General features: G+C 40.5%; 1 protein-coding gene across 1 annotated transcript; it reads left to right on the top strand.

Annotated features, from left to right (window-relative positions):
• Positions 1-16,991: 16,991 nt before the first annotated feature.
• Positions 16,992-26,171, top strand: frrs1l (ferric-chelate reductase 1-like). The gene is made up of 5 exons (XM_072692168.1): positions 16,992-17,414; positions 20,143-20,227; positions 21,394-21,532; positions 23,055-23,301; positions 25,151-26,171. Exons 1-5 carry the CDS (start codon positions 17,222-17,224, stop codon positions 25,321-25,323), a joined length of 837 nt encoding a protein of 278 aa, XP_072548269.1. The 5' UTR covers positions 16,992-17,221; the 3' UTR covers positions 25,324-26,171.
• The last annotated feature ends 391 nt before the right edge of the window (positions 26,172-26,562 follow it).

Below are 26,562 nucleotides of genomic sequence, written 5' to 3'. Positions count from 1 at the left end.
GAATCATCATGCTTGTTGTATTTAAACATTAGATGGCACATATTGCAGCCAATTTTGTACTGCCAATTAACCCACCCCTGACACTACGAGTGTAAGGGCTTCAAGAAAACATCTCCTCCAATACATGCGATGCCAGCCACCCCCTTTTTTCAAACTGCCACCCATGTGACATCGCCAGGCAGCCGACACGCTCTTAGGAAAGTGGCAGGTCCCCACCTCTGCCGCACCACCTAACAGTCGCCTCTGCCAGCCAACATCTCTATAAGTTGTGAGGGGTGAGAGCGCCACCTCCCCACCCAAAGAGAGCATGACCAATTGTGCTCTTTCAGACTCCGGCCGCTAATGGTAAAGCAGCATGGCTCGAGATTCGAACACAGTGTATTAGACTTCTGAACCAGATGAAATTTCTTAAAGAGATGCCTGAACGCAGCCACAGGATGGCGCTGCTGCAGTGGGAAAAAAAGTAAAAACTTAAAAGACAACTCAAATAAAAAAAAATGTCTGTAGCTAGAATGACATGCCCTTTTTACAGTAAGCTCAAACTCATTTTGGTGATAAGCCCAGCTGGAAGTCAGTGATAGCTCCTGTGAGGTGTTTGATTAATTCTGAATATGTCACATTAGTCATTTTAGTCTTTTTTATACTTTGAACTGAAGGCTTAGCTCTAATCACTATTCTATAATATTGACAGAAAAGTCATATACTGTATAGTATGCATATATAGGCAAACACAATGAATTCAGTACCTTCAGCATACATTGTTTGAGGCACCCGGACACATCATCGGTGGCGTTTCCTGGGGTCATCAAGCATTTTGGCTCTTTCAACAATCAGACACTTATAGTTCAAGTACCCATGGCTCTCCTCTCCTGATCCATAGTTTCTTTGAAGCAACTTATGCTGCCGCGGTGGCCAACTTCATGGCCCTTCGCCTACTGACACCTGTAATGCTGAGCATGTTTTAGGCCCTGCAGAGGGACTACCCCGCGAAACCTCTGCATCCCACCTTGATAGGCACGCACCCACTGCTTCTACATTGTTCCACCAGCTCAGCGTACCTTGCCCTCTGTCTCTCGCTGGCCTCCTCCAGGCGCTCCTCCCAGGGAATAGTGAGTTCAAGGAGTATGATCTGCTTGGAGGCTTCTGAAATCACTACAATGTCTGGCCTTAGCGTCATCTGGGCAGCAGTTTCCGGGAACTTCTTTTGCTTCCCGGGTAAACTTTCAGCTTACAGTCTCAAAGGAGGCCAGAGGAGGTGGCCCTGGCACCTGATGGTATCTTCTCCCCAAGCCTGACAAAAGCAATGGTCTTCTTTACTGGGAGGAGGTGCTTGCAGTGGCTGATCTCACTGTGGATGATGTCTGCTATGGCCTTCAGGACTTGGTCAATTCTTTGTTGTTTGGACCAGACTTGCTCTCCAAACTAAATATGGAGAAAAAATCTAGAGAAAATATGATTAGCATTAAGAGGCCATGTCAAATGACACATTTCATTTTGACCTCAAAATTGAAGCGCTAATATTAGAATGGTAATAATTTAAAACATATTTTATTTACATTAATCTGTAGCATGTTTTTGATTAATCGAAAGATTTAACTTGTAAATTGAACTTATTTTGTATAAAATATGTACAAGTCTATGTCCCAGGCTCCGAGTGGTTCAGCGCACTAAGGCGCTGCCACTATGACCCAAAGATCCCTGATTCGAATTTAGCTGCTGATACTGTCTACCATCAGCAGCCAGAGCCAGATGGAGCACAAATGGCCTTGCTCTCTCCGGTTGGGTTGATGGCTTGCTCACTTTCCACATCAAATCAGTGTGATGCTGGCTGGCACAGGCTTCTGCTAGCCATTGAATCAGAGCTAGGTACCCGGCATTACCCAGAGCTAGTTCCATCGCATTGGTTGACTAATGACGAGTCTGCTGCAGTTTGAAAAGAGGCTGTGGCTGGTGTTGGAGGAATGTATCAGTCCTCACCCTCCAGTGTCCAGTGTCGGGAGCATGCAAGTGATAGGGGAGAGTACTAACAAGTGTGTTGGGCTATCAAAAAATTGAAGACAATTGGGTAAAAATCATATCAGTCTAAAATTTAATCTCATTGTACCCCTTGTTTGTCTGTACTTTCCCATACAAGACCTTCTCATTCTCATTCTTGATGCTTTACATCTTTACTGATGGTTATAGAATCATCTACAGCCCTGTTCATCACTCTCTCATTAGCTCATCACTCACTAATTGTTTACAGCTTCCCACACAGAATCTACATCTATATATAATCCTCCTTTTATACATCTGTCTATAACCAGACTGGCTTTATATTACTCAAAACATTGATTTCAAGTTTCCTAATGTTGTGAAAGTGTATATCCGAGAGTCCTGCTTACATACAAAGACAAACTTGTGACACTTTAGCTCTATCTGGATTCACTGAATAATGCAGGATCAAATAACAATCAAGCAGCAGCCAGATAGAAGAGAGAAAGCTGTGACCAGACTCTAAATGAGAGAGAGACACAGAGTGAGAGAGGAGGGAGAGAGAGGGAGAGAGAGAGACCAAAGTGGGATATTGTTGCTGTGTCTTTTCTCTTTATTCCGGTCGAACAAAGAGATGAAGATGGCTCACGTATATACACATGCACACACACACACACACACACACACACACACACACAGACACAGCTCAATCTATCACTACAACACCCTCCCTTGGGAGCTAGTGGGGAAGGAATCTAGCGTGCCACACCATCAGCAGATTAATGGGCTAACACACAGCGCACGCCCATAATGGGCTCCCAGGGAAAGCGGGGACTCACCGAGATTAGGGCCTAGCAGACAGGCCTGTCCACGGTGAGCAACACAGATGTCAATCGATCCCTTTGTGTGTGTGTGTGTGTGGTGTGTGTGTGTGTAACTGTGTGTATGAGAGAGGGAGACATCATACGTAGCAAACAAAGTGTTTGTCGTTTTTTCCCATACATTTTCAGACTTAAAATAGAGAATGCGTAAATTACATATAGCAATATACACTACATGTCCAAATGTTTGCGAACACCCCTTCTAACCAATGTTACAGACGTGCAAATGCACCCACATAGCTTGTCTAGTCCATGTAGAGAAGTACTGGCAATAGAAAAGGACTCTCTGAAGCAGATAAAGATGAGCCTATTGGCACCAAAAAATATATATGTGTGTGTGTGTGTGTGTGTGTGTGTGTGTGTGTGTGTGTAAACTTCTGGTTTCAACTGTATATATATATATAATTACCACAATTATTTCTATTTTCTCATTTTTAGTACTTTCAAAGTCAAAAGTTTAAATACATTTCATTAGTATTTGGTACAATTGCCCTTAAACTGTATGACTTGGGTCAAACATTTTGGATATCCTTCCACAAGCTTCTCACAATAGTTGGCAGGAATTTTGGCCCATTCCTCCTGACAGAACTGGTGTAACTGAGCCATGTTTGTAGGCCGCCTTGCTCGCACATGCCTTTTTTTAGCTTTGCCCATACATTTTAAATAGGACTAAGATCAGGGCTTTGTGATGGCCACTCCAAAACATTGACTTTGTTATCCTTAAGCCACTTTGTAACCAGTTTGGCAGTATGCTTCGGGTCATTGTCCATTTGGAAGACCCATTTGTACCCAAGCTTTAACTTCCTGGCTGATGTCTTGAGATGTTGCTTCAGGATTTCCACATAATGTTCTTTCCTCATGACACCATCTATTTTGTAAAGTGCACAAAGCCCCTTATGCAGCAAAACAACCCGCAACATGATGCTGCCACCCCCGTGTTTCACAGTTGGGATGGTGTTCTCAGGTTTGCAAGCTTCCCCCTTTTCAGAACCTGTCTCCTTTCAAAGCGATATGATTCCTGAGTGGTCCTGGACGTTCCCATCTTGTTTGTACTTGCGTATAATTGTTTGTACAGATGATTGAGGCAGCTTCAGACATCTGGAAATTGCACCCAAGGATGAGCCAGACTTGTGCAAGTCCACAATTCTCTTCCTGATATCTTGGCTCAACTTTCCATGATGTTATATAAAGAAGCTGTTTCAAGCTGTGTTTCAGGTGTGCCTTAAAATACATCCACAGGTGTGTTTCTAATTAACTCAGATGTTTCCAAAGACATGACATCATCATATGGGCTGTCCCAAATTGTTTAAAGGCATAGTAATCTTAGTGTATTTAGACTTTTGTCTAAAAAATCCCCTCTCTCATTATTCTGGAAATAATAATATAAATAATTTTGGTAATCCTAATTGACCTATTCTAAATTAATGTCAGACAGTGAGAAAAATGCAGATGTGTCTTTTTATATAGTGTATGTAAACTTCTGGTTTATATATATATATATATATATATATATATATATATATATATATATATATATATATATAATACACACACATTTTGTATATAATTATAATTACATACTGTATGACTAAAGTGTGGACATTTAGATTTAATGGGGGTTTACAAAAATATAGAGTTAAGTATTTAGGAAATAGCATAGTTTTTACATAGCCCATACTTTATCTTACAGGCTCAAAAGTAATTGGACTAAGCATTTTCTAAATAAGCATTTTCTCTCATTAATTTGTGACAAATTAAGAATATAAAATATCTGAAGTTGATTCCAAGTGTTGAATTTGAATTTAGCTGTTTATGGGAGCTCTACATATGTAGTCCAAAGAGGTGTTAATATAAGTGAAGGAGGCTATTATTGGGATGAAAAAAAACTAAACACACCTACCAGAGAGACAGAAACTTTAGGAGTGGCCAAATCAAGAGTTTATTCCTAAAAAGAAAGACTGAGCTCAGCAGCACAAAAAAAAGCTGGACGACCACAAGACGTCAAAAAGAGTAAAAGTAGATGATCACAGAATTCTTTTACTGGTAAAGAAAACCCCCTTCAGAACATTCAGTCAAGCCAAGAACAGTCTGGAGGAGGTGTAGGCATGTCATTGTCAAAGTCTACAATCAAGAGACGCCTTCATGAATGTCAATACAGAGGGTTTACTTAAAGATGCAAACCACTGATAACACTCAAGAACGGAAGCCAGATTAGACTGCCAGAAAACATCTGAAAAAGCCTGACCAGGATCTGGAAAAAAGTGCTTTGGGCAGAGAAAACTGAGATTAAGTTGAGTATGCAGAAGGAAAGCAAGGGTTCATGATCCAAAGCATATCACATCATCTGTCAAACATGGTGGAGGCACTGTTATGGCATGGGCATGTTTGATTGCCAATGGAACTGGGTCACTGGTGTTTATTGAGGTTGTGGCTGCTGATAAAAGTAGCAGTGTATAGAGCTACACTGCAGTCAATACCCATCACTGTGAAGCTCCATCCTATCAATTTTGCAGTCAACAGCTGCAAAATTGATAGAATGGAGCTTCACAGTACAGATGGACAATGACCCAAAACATACTGCATGTCCCCTGAGCCCAACCCATTTGAGCAGGTTTTCTCAAGTACTGAAGACAAGACTGAAGGCAGAAAGACCCACAAACCAGTAAACAGCAAAAGCATCTCAAAGGAGGAAACTCAGCATTTGGTGATGTCCAATGGGTTCCAGCCTGTCAAAATTATTGTTATTTAGGTACTTGTACGTAGATTTCACATAAAGCACCCATATAGACTTTGTTCTCACAGTGTATAAAAACAAGTGTGTGTGTGTGTGTGTGTGTGTGTGTGCATGTGAGAGGGAGCGAGAGTGAGTGTGTCAGCATGTCAGCAAGAGTGATGGGTATGTCAGCAGTGCTTGCTTTGCCGTCAGCCTGTAAGGACTTTTGACAAGTGAAGATGAAGCCTCACACACACGCTCACTATACTGAACAATAGGCCCCCTTTTATTGTCAGAAGCCATGCGTGTGTGTGGAGGGGGTGGTGACGGTGGCTGCAGGCACGTGCATAGTTGTGTGTATTTTGACTTCAAAGCAAATAGTGCTTTTATATAGTTTATGATGACAGTTGTAACAGGCGTAAGTGGTCCCAGTTAAACATGACAACAGGGTACCAGAGCCTCCTTATATACTGTATATATGCCCTGTAGTCAGTGTGTACAGCGGGTCAGCATTAAAACTCTTATTAATGGATACTCCAGGATTTTTAACCACAAATCTTTTGGCTCTATCTATCTCTAGCTCTAGCTCTCTATCTCTATCTATATTGTGGCCATTTGCCACAGACAGTCATTATGTAGGGGTTGTCTATATTTAATAAAGGAATACAGAATACCAGCTGCCTCAAAACTTACCTATAATAGAAGCTAATGGGTGGCTGCTTCAGAACTTGCATTTTGCGTCGACTGGTTTTCTTTTCTTTTCTAATTATGAGGACATGTGTGAACATCCTTGTCTATGGTGTAATCAGCCATACGCTATAAGTACAAAGTACACGCTCCTAAAATGAAAACTTGGTTCCATAAAGAACATGGGGTTTAATTCACTAGTGTCTTTCTAAGAATTGTTTGTGAATTAAATCCTGAGAAAAGTCTACGTAAGATTCATGGTGTGTTTTTTTTAAAGCGCAGACTTGTTCACAGCTCTGCTCTTAGAATGGTGGATCTCAGTGTCCTCATAACAGAGCCCAAAAAAGAAACCTTAGTGAAAACTGGGTAAGTGGGTTCTAGGAAGACCTAGGAATTTCTAAGAATTGTTGGTAAATCAGGTCCCATGTTTGTAACAGAGATGTGTGAGTGTGAAGACCCCTTTCCAGTGTAAAGGTTCTTCACCCTCACCCATCTCTATTACAAACAAGACTTATATACCAACAATTCTTAGGAATTCTTAGGTCGTATTACTCTATTACCTTACTCTATTACCTAGAGTGACCTAAACTCAAAGAACCATTTGGAGCACCTTAATTTTTAAGAGCATAGACTACACTGGACAGTGCTCATGATAGACCTTTGGATCAATGAACCAGCAGCAAACTAACAAAAGCAACAGTGAAGTGGAGCTCCAGTTCCCCTCGAATGCCTCCACTGTAACAAGAATCCAAACAGTTGTATGAACCAGAGCGAGCAATGTGAAGAACATCTATTATCTGGTGGCGTCTGTCCGTCCAGGGTTGGCAGTCAGTTCTTGAAGATGATGGAAGCATGGAAAAATGGTCAATCGTTAGAATCTGAGCCACTTTGACAAGAATTAAATTGTGATGACTAGACAACTGGGTCCAAAAACATCAGGCGGGTCTTGTGATGTGTTCCTGGTATGCAGTGGTCAGTATCTACCAGAAGGTGCCCAAGGAAGCACAACCGAACATACCTCAAAACTTACAACTTGCTAAAGGATGAAGGTGTCCAGATACCACAGGGCACCATCAATGGGTCAGAGATGTTTCAACAAGCAGGTGTTATAACACAGGTAGTTTCAATGTTATGACTGATTGGTGTGTATGATTTTTACAATCATTGGGTGGAGCATGATGATACACTCCTACTTAGCTACAACAGCATATACAACTGTTTAAAGCAGCATTATGTAGATTTTTGACCTTAAAATAACAGCATTAAAAACACAGTGATGCTCCACTGACCTGGGAGAATAGGGAGATTAGTGCAGCTATCATTGCTAATCATGGGTTTAGCACACTGCATTATGTAACTTTGGTGAAGTGTGCAAGCCAAGGCTTGCGAGAACCGCATAACACTGCACACCCCAAGCCATATTCGTGTAAAACCCTGCAATATTACTCCACCACCTCAGTCCAAATGCTCTCAGCTCGTCCAGAAAAACGTGTCCTATAGTGATGACTCATGAAGTGCAAATTACACTTCCCGACTGTAGGGGAGCCCAGGAGCAAGAAATACCAATTTACGCATAATGCTGCTCTAAATGGAAAGAAATCTGTCTTTAGGGTTAAATTTCAGCAAATTGCTTAGGTAGGTGAAGGTGCTGAAGGTAGAACATGAGAACTGCAATTGTAAACTGTTGCAGAATCTCAATTTGGTTGTGAACATATTCCAGCTTAAGTGTTTTCTGTATGTTTTTGTGTTTGTTTATTGGCCATTGTTGTATAATACATGCAAAAAAGTATATCAAGTTCATTTCAGTTATAATAATGTAATTTATAATAATATTTTTTTTTCAGCATAAAGCAAATTGGTCTGTTATATAAACTTAGTGAGCTTCATTGATTTGCATGTTATTTGCATTCAATTTAGCTTTAAAATAATCCTGATTGGGCCTTTAAAGCAAATAGGCTGTGTAAATGGAGCACGCTGTAAACATGCTGCTGGTCATGAGGATGTATTGAAGCACATATATTCTCTCTCTCTCTCTCTCTCTCTCTCTCTCTCTCTTTTACAAGTTTGTGAATGGAACCTCCGGCCATTGTCTACTTGCCACTCACACACTCTCCCAGAAGAAACACAATTGACATTTAGCAGATTGGTGTGTGTATGTGTGTGTGTGCATATGTCTGTGAGACTGTGTGTGTGTGTATATAAGGTTATTAAGATAAGACAGGTATGCCGTAGGTTCTTCATTACCAGGTTAGTGGATCTCATCGTCCTCTCTCCCCCAGCGCTTCAGTGGTAATTGGGTAAAGCTATTAGATCTGTGTGTGTGGCTGGTGATAGGCCGAGGCTATTACAGATGGTCAGAGTTTAAGTAGACTTTAATAGCCCTGCTTAGCAATGGTTAATTAGCCATGTCCAGTGAGAATGAGAGGGATTGATTCCGCTGCGCTTGGGTTTGGGCAGAAGAGGTTAGAAGGAGAGAGGTTTTAGGGTCAAGTGTGAAAGAGGGTTTCTGACCATTTTTCATGCCCTTTATCCCATTTTTAAGTAAACTCAGTTCCAGCGGTCTTCAGCGCTGTGAGACTTTTGGATCTGCTGGGGTTTCAGTGACTCTTGTGGAATAGACTGTTAACTCAGAGGGGAATTTTTTCATTATACATACAGTGGGGTCCAAAGATCTATGATTATCCATGAGTTATTTATTTATTCATCTATTTTGCATTACTGTTTAATACAGAGGGGCCCCCCCCACACACAAATTAATCTAAACGTATGCTTCATATACTTTTTCCTCATTAATTTTCATAAATGAAATGCATTAAGAGCAGCATGGTGGCCTCACAGGTAGTAAATGTGCCATACATCTCCAGAGGCCTAGAGTTGTAGGTTTGATTCTTGCTCCAGTTACTGTCTTTGAGGAGTTCGGTGTGTTTTCCCCATGTCCATACGGGGTTCCAGGGACTCAAGAAATACACACAGTAGGTGAATTGGCTATGCTAAATTGTATAAAGGAGTGTGTGACTGAATGCTTGTGTGCAGTGCCCTGCAATGGACTGGTGTCTCTTGCCTTGCACCCACTAACTCCAGGTAGGCTCCAGACCCATCGGTGCTGACGATGGGTGGATGGTACACTTTTCAGATACATTTTAATTTGTATCTTTGTATAAATTAATGGAAGTGTATCATCTACATTCTTAAACATTTTAAAACGTCATTTTTAAAAGTACAAATGTTCTCAAATGATGGTCTGGCACTCTGTTCAGGAGCTGTTTCTACCTTAGTAAGCCTACTAAGCTCCAGACCCACCTCAAACCTGACCAGTGAAAAGCATATAAGAAGATGGATGGATGGATGGATGGATGAATGGATGGACATTCCCAAATGGTTCCTGGCTTGGAACCTATACATCATGTGAAGGTTTTTCATCTGCACATCAATGCACCGCAATAGTTCTTCAACCAACCATCCATTAAAAATGGGAGTGCACAGATATGGGAATTGTGGGCTGACCTCTCCCATTTCACATGTAGTGAACGTGCATTCTTTTGTAATGTCAGATACAATGTTTTTGTTCTGATTTTATCATCAGCATCACAATTTAAACGCAGGATCTGCTGCAGTGAAGATATGCAAATAGCTATTCTCTTTTTTCCCAATTTGACTGAATTTTGTTCAGTTCTATTTAACTCAGATTAGAGAAATCTGCCTTCAGTTCAGTCTCAAGTCCATTCACAAAACTCTACACTACACTCACACAGGACATTTATGCTGTACTGGTAAATGGTCCATATTATAATTTTTATTAAACATTTCCATTTTTAATTTTAAACAATTCTTGCCTTCATATTTCTGTCTGCATTATAGACATCAGAGTCAAAACCTCAGACCTCCAAACTGCCAACTTTACAGGAGAAGGAAAACCTCCAACCAACCAAATGCCTCAAGGTCTTAGAGGTCAAAGTAAAAGAAAGACTGAAAATGTTTGAAACATCTCAAAGTTGGATATAAAAGTCTGATGGCAGGTACAAATGATGTGGAAAAAATGAAAAAATAACAATCACAGAATTATGGCTGAAGTGTCATAGGAAATTCATAATTCTGTTTCCCAGTTTCTCCCAACACATACATATTCTCCCCCTATCACATGCCATATTCCCAACACTGGGAGGGTGAAGACCGGCAGACGCCTCCTCCGACATGTGCGCAGCCATCGCCACTTTTTTCGAGCTGCCACCAATTCATTGTCTGAGTACCAACGTGTTTAGAGTCAAGTCAAGTCAAGTCAAATTTATTTGTATAGCTTTTTACAACTGTTGTCGTCACAAAGCAGCTTTACATAATTAGTACTTAATAAAGGACAGAGACAGAGAAGAAAGAAGAAATAACATGAAGCGTCAAAGACCCCCGTGAGCAAGCCAACGGCGACAGTGGCAAGGAAAAACTCCCTCAGAGCTGGAGGAAGAAACCTTGGGAGGAACCAAGACTCACAAGGGGGACCCATCCTCCTCTGGTCAGAACTATTTAAACATTAATGATAAAAATTACCAAAGCAGATACAACAGAAAGTTGATAGTGGTGATATTAATAGTGACAGACAGACACGAGTCCATCTAGGTTTCAGCACGGCCACCAAACAGGCAGCAGCGGCAGGCGGGTGAGCCATGGGTGGTGGCGGGTTGGGGGGGAACCCGCTGGCCGGACTGGTAGGTGGCAGCTGGTTAGACGCAGGTAGAGGGGACCTCAGCGGGCAATCTTCCAGCAGGTCGGGCTGGGTGGCCATTTACTCGAAGAAGGTAAAGAGAGAAAAGATTTATTTTATTTTTAATTTTATGGAGTGCAGAGAATGTTGAGAATCAGCATCTGGGTATGTCTGAAGACTCCGGCAGGTCTGATTATCACAGCATAATTAAAAGGAGAGAGCCAGAAGGTAATACGGACACGGGAGCACCCTGAGAACACCAGCATCTATCTGCTCCACCGTCAACAAACCTGAGTGATCGCGTGTAAGCAGCGAGACGACAGCTCCAGCATATCAGTGTACTACAATTCCCTGGGTCTGCGAACCCCTGGACCTGCAGCCCTTATCTAAGAAACATTAATTACCAAAAGTTTTCAGCTTAGATTTAAAGATTGAGAGGAAAGCACTGAAAACTTACATTGGCTCTGACGCATCGGCACCGGCCAGCACTGTGGGGAGAAAGCGCCATCTACCCACCATGGAGAGAGCAAGACCAATTGTGCTCTCTCAGGGCCCGGCTGCCGATGACTAGCAGCATGACCAGGATTTGAACTAGGCATCTAGAACATAGAACATCTGGTCCATTCTGTCTCAATAAAATAGGCTACAGTGTAAGAGTGGATATGCTGGTTCTTGCTTGATGGAGCCATCACACACAGCTATATCACAACCTGGGATCAGAGCATCAGTAAAAATGGCTTTCTGTTAAAGACACAAATCTACACAGATCTGATGTACGCCAAGCTCTTAGTAAAAAAAATGTGTTTGCATATATGATTTAAGGCAGTTGTGCTGGCTGTGTGTCATTTTTGGGCCTTTAAACCCACTGACGCAATTTCCACGAAGATTCAGACATTTATCAATGCAGTCCTATAACGGATTTAGACAATTCGCACAGACAATGGGATCCATCATTATAAGAGCAGAGCTGTAAACAATTATGTGGTTTAAAAACACATCCTGAGTCTGACATACACTTTCTGTTAGGCCTTTTCTCAAGAACTAATTTAAGAAAGTTCTTAGGAAGATATTGCTGAATGAGGCCTATTGTTAGCTATGTAGGTTTTGGCCAGTTTGAGAGTCTCTAAAAACACCAACCCACAACGCAAACCATATTTTACTGGTGGCTTTACTGAGTTTATCGGCCAGGCTGAGCTCCTTCTCTTTTGATTCATGCCTTTCCTTAAATACACTACGTTGACAAAAGTATTGGGACACCTATTAGTCATTGAATTTGGGTGTTTCATTCACTGTTGCAACAAGTCAGCTGGTGAAATTTCTTCCCTCCTAGAAATCAACCATCAACTGTGAGGGGTATTATTGAAAAGTGGAAGCGTTTAGGAACCACAGCAGCTGAGCCACGAAGTGACAGATATGGAGACCAACTCTATATTAATGGCTATGGATTTATAATGGTCATAAAAGCTCCTGTAGGTGTAAAGTAGGTGTAATGGTATACCAATATTTTGGCCATTCAGTGAATGAGTTTTTTTTTATATTTATAGTTAGTATGTTTTTTATTTACTTTTCTTGTATGAAATGGACATTGGTGTTCCTTTAGGGCTTATTATATTTTATCAAGGTCCCAGATATTTTATTTCTGTACTGACAATAAGAGTTGGCTTTCTCACTATAGTGATGAAATGCAACTTAAAGACAAAGGAGGGCATCACCCAGCTGCTGAACCAACACTGCCATCTAGTGACTAGTCTGCAGTAGACAGGTATATTACTGCTGCTACTACTATATAACTACTGCTGTCAACGTTAACGTTTGAACCTTTAACCCAAATTCTTTAACCCAAATTAATCATCTTACCAAATTTGACCATCTTACCAATTTCCTACCGTAGGTCAATCTCTCTAAAGAGCAGTAGGTTACACTTTGTTTATGCTGAAATATAAAATTCAATTATTTAAATTAATTTAAATTTAATTAAATCCCTAATTTCTTTCTTTCCCTCTCTCTATCACACACACACACACACAGCTGCTCCTCTCTTAGCTTTTAGCTTAATCCAGCCCAATGACTGATCATCCATTTATCTCTTAAAAAGTCACTGAAGCATTTTCTCTGTTAAAGCTTCTGTGTCCGAGCTTTGTCCTGTTTAAGGCTAAAGATCTTAAAAGATATTTAAGAGATATTATAAGAACAAAAATCTTCTGAAATCCTCTAGCCAGTTTATAAGGCATACCACTCATTTAGCTATTTGTTTTCCCGCCCATAAATTCAAGGACCTTCTAGCTAGCATTTAAACTTGTGATTAATTAATCAATATATAATACATAATTAATATATAATGAATATTGTTGTGATTCACTTTTTGATCGATTGACACCACTAATATAAACCTACTACACTACTTACTTGAGTTTCTCACTTCTATAAAAACAGCCACAGCTTTTAAGAGGTTAATAGGTGGACTTATAAATGTGGGCAGTGTCCATGTCTGCAATCCCACCTGATCTTGAACCGTTCTTCCATGCTGACCCTTTCTTAGAGGCTATAGAAGAAAGAAACTCCAATTAGAGATGCTCAATATCATTAAAATCATATTGGTATCAGTAGATATTTGCTATCTAGAGACACTATATTGGCAAAATATTGCTATATTGGGGGCAGTGGTGGCTCAGCGGTTAGAGCGGCGGGATATTGATAACAGGGTTGTGGGTTCGATTCCCGGGCTCGGCAAGCTGCCACTGTTGGGCCCTTGAGCAAGGCCCTTTACCCTCTCTGCTCCCCGGGCGCTGGAGTTGGCTGCCCACCGCTCTGGGTGTGTGTGTGTGTGTGTGTGTGTGTGTGTGTGTGTGTGTGTGTGTATGTTCACTACCAGATGGGTTAAATGCGGAGGACACATTTCGCTGTACACTGTACACTGTTCAGTGACAAATACGTGCACCTTCACCTTTAAAAGTATTGAGACACCTGTGCATGAATTATAAATGAAATAGAAGGTATTAAAAAGTGTTGGAGTAACTGTTCCTACTGTCCAGGGAAGAAGGCTTTCTACTAGATTTTGGAGCATCGCTGGGAGAATTTGACTGCATTCAGCGACAAGAGCTTTAGTGAGGTCAGGATGTTGGATGATCACCACACCACCTCATCCCCAACTCATCCTAAAATACTGGATGGAGTACCATTATTCCAGAGAACACAGTTCCACTGCTACACATCTTAATGATGGGGTTGTACTGGACCCCTGAATTTTCTAGTGCCCCCTACTGTGTCCGGCAGAAAACTGAGTAACAGATTCCAATTATTTGTTTTTTTGTGACAAAGCAGCATCTTTTCCATTGAAGCTTGTGTTCAGATGATGGTCTGGTGAATCTGGTCTACTCATCAGAGGCTTTTCACTCAGATTATTAGATGGTTATAAAATAATTGCCAATGAATCATGTATTAAACTGTATTATTTTAGAAAAGTATATCGTTTTTGTTTTATTTAACCTTTTTAACCAGGCAAAGTCATTAAGAATTGCTTCTTATTTGGCAGCCTGGCAAAAGGCAAAGCCTCCAGAGAAACACACAGGAACATAGAAGCCGCCCAAACATTAAATAGCCGACAAAAGTGGACAGAAAATAAGATGCAAAATATTTAACATGACTAACAGAGAATCTGTTCACTAATGGTTTTAAACATTTGACCTTGCTGGATAAGACAAATATGTGCGCATTGGGCCACAATTCCCATATTGTGAATATATTTGCCATGTTTTATCCATATTTGCCAAATGCAGATCAATCCTATATCTTGGCAAGTGATCAATAAACTCCCTAAGAACCACTAAAATCATGGCATGGCTTAACTGAAGCTTCCACCTTTCTGAACGATTACCAGAAGCAGTAAACCTCTGAGCATTGGCTGTCATTTTGTTGGTGGTGTCAAGCCTAATAAGGAACTTTCGCCTGTGGTGGTTTTCAATCACCCGTATTAACTCCTGTTTGTTTACCATGGGCTCTGTGGTCAATTAACATGAGAGTACAGAGAGCTATGGGAACCCTACCTCTACCTGTCTACCTGTTACTGTAATAAGTTCCTCTTTTTAATCCTGCCATCTTGCCTTCATCAGCTTTTTACATTGATTTTACACTGGTCTACACTGATTTCATTGCTGTGTGATATGAATAGTCCTACCTGTAGTGTCATCAAAAATACTTCAATGAATCTAAAAGGACACAAATACTTTCCATCCATTTTCCACAGCATTGAAACTATTCCTATACTATATCAATTAGGTTGCAAGGATAGTATGTGGCCTGCATGTGTTTATAATAGGACTGTTGGCTCTCATTGTAAACACTGTAGGTTACAAATAGATAAGAGCATATTCATTGATGAGGTATCCTTAAGCAACATCTGCATCTATACAGCTCTCTGTTGCGTAAAATACTGTTATTAAATATTTATATGGTAAGTAAAGCACACTTTCAACTTTTTGGCTCTAGTTTGGACCAATAAAGGCTAGTAAATGTTTTTTTATATAATAAAAGGTGTATAAATATTTGCAAACTTAGCTTACAAAAGTGCTTCACTGTTTACTCAGAAAATACCCTTAGCTAGTTTGTATAGGCAAGACACGACACTACACTTTGCCCAGGTACTTTTGGAAGAGAAGGGTCTGTAGTCTGCGTTTGAAGAGGAAGGGGAAATCCGTCCAACCACTTTGGTGCCAGGACAGAAAAAAGCCTGGACGCTTGTCTTCCATGGATCTTAATGGATGTTGGGTCGAGCCGAGCCGTACTTGAAGCTCAAAGGGCTCTTGGTACTGATCAGCTTTTGACCATTGCCATCAAGTACGGAGGGGCTGGTCCATTCTTGGCTTTGTAGGCCAGTGTCAGGGTTTTGAATCTGATGCGGGCAGCAGCTACAGGAAGCCAGCGTAGAGAAGCCAGTTGTACTAAGGCTTATATCTTATGCATTTTACCTTCTTATATGCCATAAAACCCTTTGATGTGTATCATATGTAATACACATTTTTAAGAGTTTTTAAGACATCTGCAACATCAGTGTGACAATTACACAATTAATAATGCTAAAAACTTTAAATAATATACACTATATGTCCAGATGTTTGTGGACATCCCTTTTGCAATGCAATGAATGCATTCTTGCTACTTGATGCTCCACCACATGCAGCTTGTCATGTCCCTGTAGAGAGGGTTTTTTGAAGAAGAGAAAGGTATATGAAGCCCATCAGCATTGAAATGTGGAGCAGTGGAACTGTGTTGATCCATCCAATACTTCTGGGATGGGTTGGGGAGTTGGGGATGATGAGGTGGGGTGGGGATCATCCAGCATTTTGATCTCACTAATGCTCTTGTTGCTATATGCAATCAAATCCTCACAGCAATGCTACAAAAACTAGAAAAGGCCTTCCCTGGACAGTATCAGGATAAAATCTTAATTACTCTTTAATATCCCTGATTTCAGAAGAAACAATAAATGATCAGGTGTCCCAAAGCTTTGTCCCACTGGTGCAACTTAAAACAGCTGAATGCATTCATTAGAATGGGTGTCCACAAACAATTGGACACCTGTGACACATGGTGTATCAAGATGATCAGTAACTAGGCTATAGATGATCTAGTAGCAGGAGTAGTGTAATATCTGATTTGGGGAGCTGGCTGGGTTAAATCTAGCTCATATGTCATACACGGTACTAATGAGGCTGTATTAGCGAGGAGGCTAGGCTAATGGTCCTGGAGCTAGTAAATAAGCCACTGAAGGAGATTGTAAACACGCCTCTCATTGGGACCCCAGTGTGTCAGTCATCATCTGACGTGGGGAGGGGGAGGGAATTGTGCAATGAGAGAGGGGGAGGACATGAGTAAAACTAAGGTTTAACAAAACACACAACCAACATATCTGCACTATTTCATAATTAGCCGAGGTTAAATCACTGCTCCAGACTACACCTCTTTCTTTTCTCACAGAGCTTACACTGCTTTGCCTAAACACCGTTAGACGTGGTACAAATCTCTCCCTGAGCCGATTGGTTTAGCCTTCCTCATTACTGAGCCCCCCGGCCTCAAATCCCCCTCGTTGGCGCAGTCTCGTCGATGCTACTATCTCTTTTATCCTCCTTATTAATCCAGCTGCTTTCCCTAAACAAGATTCAATCCGCTTAGGATGAGCTAAACAGTGTAATGTGAGACCTGAGGACCAAATGCGACCCCAGACGTGAGTCCCTCTTCCTCTGTTCGTGGACTAAACCTGACCAGAAGCCTGTGGTGATGTTTCTCCTGCAGCTTGCTCTGCTGTTGGAGCCCAGTCTCTGGCTGGCATGCCTCGCCAGCCCTACCGACGACAACGCTCTCCGGGCCGGCCATGGAGAGCATGGAGAACCGGGGCACAAAGACCACCATAAAGATTCCTACAGTACCTTTGCCTCCGAATTTCTGGAGTCCAGGTACCTTTCGGATGAAGGTAAGAGGGGAATAGCCTACTTCTCAGCAAACTGGAGGGGATAGGGACGAAAATGAAAGCTTTGGAGGTGTTAGATGCCGCTAAAGCTCCAGTTTGAGCTCCACTGCTTATATTTCAGGCTTTAGGGCTGTTGTTGTTTTCCCTGTGAAGCCCCTCGATTGACTAGGCTGACAGGAATGACGTGGTGGGATAGTGTTGCTGGCAGGTCTGTTGGGAATCAATAGCTAGTGTAATAAACGAAATCTGCTCATGGTTTTGGTGTTTTGAGGGTTTAAAGATCATGGTAGGGTTTCGTGAAGCAGATGATCTCGATCTCGTTCATTCAGCACCTTGGTCAGCACCCCGCGGCTAAGCCCCGCCCCCTTCTCGCTCTCAATGGAACAGGCCTTGCTCTGTTCTGCAGTGGATGGACTTTTTTTTGGGGGGGGGGGGTCTCTCCACAGGTCTAGGCTGTATGACTGCATGTAGAGTCACACTTTGTGTCATCTAAAGCCATTCTATTGACTGCAATGTTTAATTGATTAAATATGAAATAAAAATAATGTGAAATGTGATCAATTTTTCAAGCAAGTTCGAGGAGAACTTGCTATAGGTCATTTTCTCATATTTCCATAAAGCAATCTATGAATTTTGACAATATTCAGACAGATATTTGACAATATTCACCATAGTGTATATCATAAAAGTAACCGTTTGCATCATAAGTGTTTTTGAGTTGTGCATTTAATTAACCCCAGTGTGTTTTAATGGTAAATTTAATGGTTAATTAGTGTCCTAACTTAGAGGTATCTTTGAATTTTTAGTCCATTCAAACTAGCTGAGGTTTTTATTAAGTAAATAGTAAAGCACTTTTGTAAGTCGCTCTGGATAAGAGCGTCTGCTAAATGCCTTAAATGTAAATGTAAATCCATATAAATTCAGTATGGGATTCATTTATGGGATTCATTTCTGAATGGTTTGGATGTTTTTTCCACAGATTCATCAGAAATGTCCTGTAAATGACATCCTGTACATATTTTGAGTTTATCAGGGTAGTACTTATTCTATTTAGCTACCTCATAAATGAATCATATTTATGTATTAAGCTCATTTGTGTTGTAGTTGTCTATGAAATTACCAGACATTACTAAGCTAACTAAGCCCTCAATCTGTTACATTTAACCCCACTTATGGGATGAGTTGTTATCTAATTTTACCAGTTTACTTACTGGAACTGTGGCCAACTGCTCATTCACACTGCACCCACCAAAGACTTCTCCCCACTCACACTACACTTCAACACCCATCTTATCCAGTGTCTATATGTAAATAGCGATGTAAACATCTCTCAGATTATATAAATTTTAAACAGTACAATGATGTATATGTGGTGTAATTTAGTATGCAGAGCTCATTGTGCATCTTTACACACTTCGGAAACTGAAGTGCTGGAAAGAAACTTCACAATTTTCTTTGTAGCAGAGATGTGCCCTGCTCTCCCTTATTGCATGGACTGTTATTAGACTGACATCAGTCAGTATAAGATAGGGCTGGGAAATTGGCTAGTTGCACAATTTTTTATTTGAAGATAAATAAACTCTATACTTGCCTGTCTTTCTTACAGCTGTTAGAATTAATGGTTGATGGTCGACTGTAGATGTCTTGTAGATGCTGACTTGACATTTAACTGAATGTGTATTAAATGCAACTGAGCTCTAAGATAAAAAGACAAGGCACCGCTCCTTTGTTGAGTTTCTCTTTCCAAACACACTCGCCTGTGTTGAAATGCCTACTACAGACGCAAGTACTTTGAAGGGGACTGAAATTGTCACTACGAACCTTTGTAAGCCGCTGAGCCGCTCCTCAGGATCCACTGGAAACCTATGAAAGCTAATCTCTGAGTTGTCCCTTGAAGAATTGGCACACAGAGACATGCAACAATGTAGAGACGTCATCTTCTCTTAATGTTGATATTTTAATAGTTTCTCTTTTATCTTAAAAACACTCATGATCACTATCCACAGCTTCTCTCAATTCTTCTCACAAATACTACAACCGGAAACAGTAATGCATACCAACCATAAGCCGGAAATGAAGAGACGCCATCCTGTGCACTGGGTGAATTACTAGAAGATTAATCTAACCATCATAATATTGTAATAATTTTGATTATTTTGTTTAATTTTTACAAACTCTGTCACTACTTTCCCCACTGTGTCTGTTTTTTAATGTACTGCCCCTTTAAAAACATACTACCACATCCATTACCCTGTCCAATCTGAGATATGGCAACTACATATAAAAAAGAATTCATAAAAAAGAATTGCTTGTGAATTGTAATTAAGATAAATTGTTAAATTAATTGTAATTGGATTAATTTGAGGTCATATCGCCCAGCACTACTATACGTCTAAAACTACTACCATTTCTACCATTTCTTTGTATTGTTTTGCAGGGTGTGTCTCACCAGAGAGAACAGCGAGAACATGTTTACTAGTATCAGTACAAGTTACGAAAACAAAGGAAATTGTCATAATAATTGTCATATTTTGTACCATTTCGCAAAATCCATAGCCTGGAAAGTTTTCAAATCCCGAAGCCTGGGATCCTCAGATTTGACCCAACACAGATATAGAGTACATTTGTATCTATCTCCCGTCTTTGACAATTTGAGTATCATAGCTCAAGGTTATCTCTAATGGACTCTAGCATGTGTTGTTTGATGTGTTGTTTGATGTGTGTCACCCAGGTTACCCCTTTCCAACTGCACCACCTGTTGACCCGTTTGCCCGCATCAAAGTCAGCGACTGTGGAGTAACAAAAGGCTGTATCAGGTGAGAAAAGTCTAACTTACACATTTTTTTTTCTGAAATGCTGATCAGCCAAAGATTATTAGTCCTGTCTAACTGGATGGTGTGCATCAGATCTTGAATAAAAATCACTGTATCACAAAGTAAATGACAGGATTTGGATGTCAGTCTTTAAAGTCTGCTGCTATTGGTACATTTTGTCTACATGTAAGAATATTGTGATAAATATTGCATATCAGGAAAACGCCTTTAAATAAGTGATATCATGGTTTTACCATATTGCCCAGCCCTGTTCCTAATCCAGTATTACTGTAATGGGGTACTATTGCAAAATTGTAAACTCATTCCGATCTGTTTGGAATTAACTTTTTGACAAACACCACAAATGTTGTATATTTTTCTTACAGTACTTCCTCGCTTCTGTTATTAGAATCCACAGTTCTGATTCTGAGGTTTTTGGCCTATTTTAACAATCAAACCGATGCTGGGTGTTGGTAATTAACCATAAATCAACCTTAGGTTTATTATTCTGTTATTATCATAATGCAGAAACTACTATGGTTTATTTAGTAACAGTTTAAGATATTTTGTGGTGTCCCACAGGGTTCTATTTTAGGGACTATGAGAGGATTGCAGTTATGAGGGTGAAGAACTGAAGTGAAGGCCTATGTAGAGGGTTTAATGAGTTCATTTGCATTAGTTCATTAACATGTTGAATTTGATTACTATGAGCCTGTGTAAAAATAAAGCAGTGTTAAAAAGAGAGTATCATGCTGAGGAACACCACCATCCCTTTATAAATAGGACTTCAACACTGTGATGCACTTTTTGTGTGGTATAGTGCTGTTACTGCCTACTTGCATCTGGCCCAGTGTTTGCTAAACTAATATTTAGTGTATTTTAAGACTGATGTCTGGTTTGTGCTCTGTGCTATTGCTTATTTTGCAGTAATACTCCATTATCTGATTTGGTTAAGGGCAATGTGCTTATTCCGGTCCAGTCAAGTGTTACTAATGTTGAATCCTTTAGGCTAAAAGCATTCAGTGGAAGATTGAACATTGTTAAATATGTATAAACTTGGACGGCTGAAGCTCCAGATAACAGCGCTCAAGCTTTGTCTCTGTTTCTCTGTCTGTTTATCTGTGTGTATGTGTGTGTGTGTGTGTGTGTGTGTGTATGTGTGTGTGTAGGTACGGAAAGCCTGGCTGTGATGCAGAAACGTGTGATTACTTCTTGAGCTACAGGCGCATCGGCACAGATGTGGAGTTTGAGATGAGCGCAGACACAGATGGCTGGGTTGCAGTGGGCTTTTCTTCTGACAAGAAAATGGTAAATAAATAAGAAGAGTAGATTAAAATGTATGAGAGGAGAGATGTGCTGTTAGCTATGCTCAGGGTTGGGAGGGTTGTTACAAATTTATTTGGGTAGATTATTGATTACTATCTGAAGCACAACAAAACAAATTCCAAAGAAACCCTAAATTAGTTATAGTTATTAATTATCATAATGGTGATAGAGGAGTAAACAATACCACAGCATGGTTCTGGCAATTGAAAGAACAGAATCTAGGTTTGAGGTGCACATAATAATAGGATACAAGTACATGTAAACGGAACTGCTGAAGATTGTATTACGGACTTAATATGTCATACAACATGCAGTATTACACTACGGTAAATAAGGCTAGTAATGGTTGGGTGGGCAATCTGCATAGGAGGGAACCTACCTGGCTAATCTATCAAGCCGTTAGCCTAAAAATAAAGGAAATCTGCCTGCTACACTCCAAAATACATGGTTGCTATTTTTTACAGTTTGAGACTCCAGTGAGAAAATGTTGAGTGTTATTTGCATGAATTAGCTGAATTAACACCAAACCTTCACTGATCAGCCATATCATTAGTACTAGTGAAAAAAGTGAAAAACATTTGTCATGGCATGGATATAAAAGCAGCAGGTGAACAGCCAGTTCTTGAAGGTGATGTATTAAAAGCAGGAAAAATAGAAGAGCAAAAGAATCTAAGCTGCTAAGCCATAAGAACCGAATTTTGATGGGAACGAACATCTCCAAAACATCAGGCAGATCTTGTGGCAGATGCAGCAAATAGTACCTATCAAAAGTGCATGGAGATCAATGGAGGCCTCACCTCACAACTTAAATTAAACTATTAATATCACCACTATTAACTATCTGTTGTATATGGTTTGGTAAATTTTATCAATAATGTTTAAATAGTTCTGATCAGAGGAGGATGGGTCAGGTCCCTTCAGAGGAGTTTATGCCTTAAATGGTCAGATGGTTGGTGTGGCGCAACAGATAACACCACTACCTGCCATTGAGCTACCACACCGTGTGGGAGACTGGGGTTCGATTCCTGGTATGGGTGACTATGTATGCTGCACTACACCTAGCATTGACCCACCTCTGTAATATGAGTAACCTTGTAAGTCGCTCTGGATAAGAGCGTCAGCTAAATGCCATAAATGTAAATGTCAGATCTGTTGTGGTGGGACTTACTCAGTATTAGGCAGGTGGTGCTAACGTTGTGGCTGATTGGTGTATATTACAGCATTAATGCTACAAAATCAATGTAATATAAATGTGTTCACTGTAAGGAAAATGTAATGTATAAAAATATGAAAGCTTATCAGCAAAGCTAGACCAACAAAGCTGTATTCATTTAGCACCATAAACTGACCAAGTCCTGTTATTTATCCTTTACTTTTCCTCAGTTCTTGTCACTGTTTAGTGAGTGTTTTTGACACACTTGCTCACTTGGGCACACTGTTTGCTTCTTCATTGGTTTTACAGAAATGTTGCGTGACCTGACCCTATTTTGATGTGTCTTTGAAGGGAGGAGATGATGTCATGGGCTGTGTTCATGATGATAACGGGCGTGTGAGGATCCATCACTTTTATAATGTGGGCCAGTGGGCTAAAGAGATCAAGCGGAACCCAGCGCGGGACGAGGAGGGAATCTTTGAGAACAACAGGGTCACTTGCCGCTTCAAACGTCCATTGCACGTCCCACGGGAGGAGACACTGGTGGACCTGCATCTCAGCTGGTACTACCTGTTTGCCTGGGGACCTGCTATACAGGGTATGTGTGAGACATTTAACCTACACAGAGTATACTGACCATTAGGACATGAGTAAAATACCTAATAGACCGATCTAATGAACATTAATAACAGACTTTAGAAGCAGCTTAGTGACCTGCATGACCTGCATGAACTCCACTCTTAATTTCCTTCTGGACATTGTAACCCTGTCTGCTTACTTTATTCTCACATCTGGCATCTTGTAAATGTCTTACAGTCAGTAGTCTGACCAGATCGGCTTCTGACATTATCTTTTTGTGCCAAGCTTTGATAGACATTTGTGATCTGTCTTCAGTTTAAGCTCACTTGTTTAAATGTTATGTAAAATGTTTTCGTTATGTGATAAATGTACTATTAGCGCCTCGGGTTAACGTCAGGACTCTGATTTGGCCATTCCAAAACACAAATGATCTTTCACCACCATTCTTTAGTTCTGTGCTTTGGGTCATTGTCTTGTTGCATTACCCAACGTCTCTTCATACATTCTCCTGTTACATAGTTTGATACACCTCAATGATCGTCCAGGTTCTGAGGCAGCAAAACAGCCCTAAACCATGGTGCTCCCTCCACCATGCTTCACGGTTTTAGATTAAGTTTTGGTGTTCTTCCCTCCAAACATAGCATTATGTTCTAGTTTTGTCTCACCTGTCCACAGAAGCACCGTGAAACAGCCATGTTGCCTTAAGCAAACTTGCATAACCCTCTTAAAGTCCCTGCCTCAAGTTTGCCCAGGATGTTTTGATGTTCCACAGTACTCCTGTGTAAATGTAGGTCAGCAAGCTTCATTCAAGATCATTATCTAACTGTATCACAATACAGGGGTTGCTATACTGTAACACATTGCGATATATTGCAATACTGTTATCAAGGCAATTTATTGAGATTTTTGAGATTTGAGAAGTCAAATTTTATAATAATATAAACAACATTCCACCATATGCATCAGATCTGAGTAAAAGTAAAGTTGACTTTTTATACAGTCAGAACAGTGGGATTTGAAGACAGAGTACAACACCGCTTGGGGTTTACATTCGATGCTTCCAGACGTGTCTATCAATATCTTTGAGATAATAAAGTGCGAAAATGCAGTTCAAACATTTCCTAAATCTGTAGAGCCTGCCTTTCCAATTGCATTTTCCAATTGCCAGATCGTGCATGGCTCCGCCCTTGCTCTGTCTAGCTGGTGGAATCGTGTGTTCGTCATCTGCTTCTTATTTGTAATTGGTGGATCTGTGAATCTGTCGATGTTTTGTGGAAAACTGACCAGTGGACACTCAGAAACTCGTCACATGCCTCTCACAGAGTCTAATTGGTGGATTTGTGTGTCCGTCATCTGCCTCTCATGTGTAATTGGCGGATATGTTTGTATGGGTTTGTGGGAAACTGACTAATGGACACTTGTCTTATGCCTCTTGCCGTTTCTATACAATTTAATTAATATATTCCACTGCTTTTGTGAAGCTAAGACTCTGGTAAACTGTTTCAAGCACCAAAATAATTCATCCACATGAGTAAAGCTTTGTATTCACAAGAGAAATGAAGAATTTCTTGTTGTCCATTGGTAATAAGATCACTCCAGATGGATGTCAATATCAGGTTCTTACAGTGCTTCAAGTTTGTTGCAAAAGGCACATCTTGTTCTCCATTGGGCTTGTTCATGAAAGCCCTTTGCTTCGCGTCAGGTCAGGTTTTACATACACTTTGCATACATAAATACAGATGAACCCATTTGTCAACATTACCTGTAATTCATGTTTGCCCTGTGGTTATTTTCCTGCTTTCCTACCTTGATGTGTATCACCATGTCACTTCTGGCTGAGCTGAAATCCCTCCGTTTGTTTTTCCCAGGTTCCATTACAAGGCACGACATTGACACGCCGCCAGTGTCTGATCACATGATCAGCATTTACAAATACGAGGACATTTTCATGCCCGCTGCTGCCTACCAGACTTTCTCCTCCCCTTTCTGCCTCCTCCTCATCGTGGCCCTCACCTTCTACTTGCTCATGGGTACCCCGTAACACCTGGCGACCGTCATTGGCCGCAAACAGGCACCGGGGGAGAGGGGCTAAACTCACCCCGGAGTGACCGACTGCGACCAACAGAGTTTATGGCCATATATAAGCATTAGAGACCGCGAGCAATAAAACTGCATCTGAGAATTATCACAAAATAGCAACAGCGAGCTATATGTAGGCCTACTGAAATGACTGCAGTAGAAAATCATCTCCAGCAAGCTAGACTTCCGCAGTGGAGTAGCGAGTAAGGTGAGGATTATGGTACTATTAGCCATATTTATTAATCCAGTGTGTATTACTGTAGGATCAATTCAGGATGCCATAGAAATTACATGCCTTATCTGTTTGACAGATGAACGCACAATGCTCCTGGTTTTGTCAGCTTCTTTCTGGTTCATTGTCTCTCCAATAAGGTCTCTGTATTACGTATACCTTCACGTTGATATGGCATGTCAAATCAAGTGCCAATGCATGGAACTAATTCAGGAATACCTTAATGTGTTCACAGCTGCACGTTGACCATCATGTATTAAGTGGTACTGCACTTTTTCTACCGCTAGAGGGAGCTATAGAGATTATTATAAACCACAGCCTTTGGCCAGGAACTCAACATACACTATATGTCCAAAAGTATTCAGACATCCTATTCTAATTAGTGAATTCAGCTACTTTATGCAAACCCTTTGTTAACACAAGTATTAATCCTTAGCATTCACAGGTATCACCTTATCGAAAGAAGTGCTGTTGAAAGTGCAGATTTAACGGTTTCTGTTGATATCACGTTTGTGTTTGTGAGTAGAACGGGAGATATTTTATTATTATTTGAATTTGATTAAATGTTATTCTTCATACAGTCCTCTTATATGTTTTTGTCATTGGTTGGCATGGAAACAAGCAGACAAAAGTCAGATTCAAAGTAAATGAAATGTAAATGTAACTCTGCAAGTCATCAAATTGTTAAAAGTATTAAATCCTTGAGGAACCATTGGAGGTTCTTCAGTTTGAAACTACGGAGGAACCTTTTTAAGGTGTTTTGAGGAGCCTTTAATGAACTTTTTTTTTTATTCTAAAAACCTTTTCTTGTAGGTTTCTTCAAAGTTTCAAATTAAAGAACCTCCAAATGTTCCTCAAGGATCTTATACTTTAAACAGTGTACGTATATGGTGCTTTCACCACACTCTCAGAAAAACAGGTTCCAAACATACACCAATTTTCCTCCCCAATTTTAGATGTACCCAACCC

Source organism: Salminus brasiliensis, chromosome 1, assembly GCF_030463535.1.
Source record: "Salminus brasiliensis chromosome 1, fSalBra1.hap2, whole genome shotgun sequence".
NCBI lineage: Eukaryota > Metazoa > Chordata > Actinopteri > Characiformes > Bryconidae > Salminus > Salminus brasiliensis.
The sequence above is the reverse complement of the archived record's forward strand: the minus strand, read 5'-3'. Positions and strand labels throughout refer to the sequence as shown.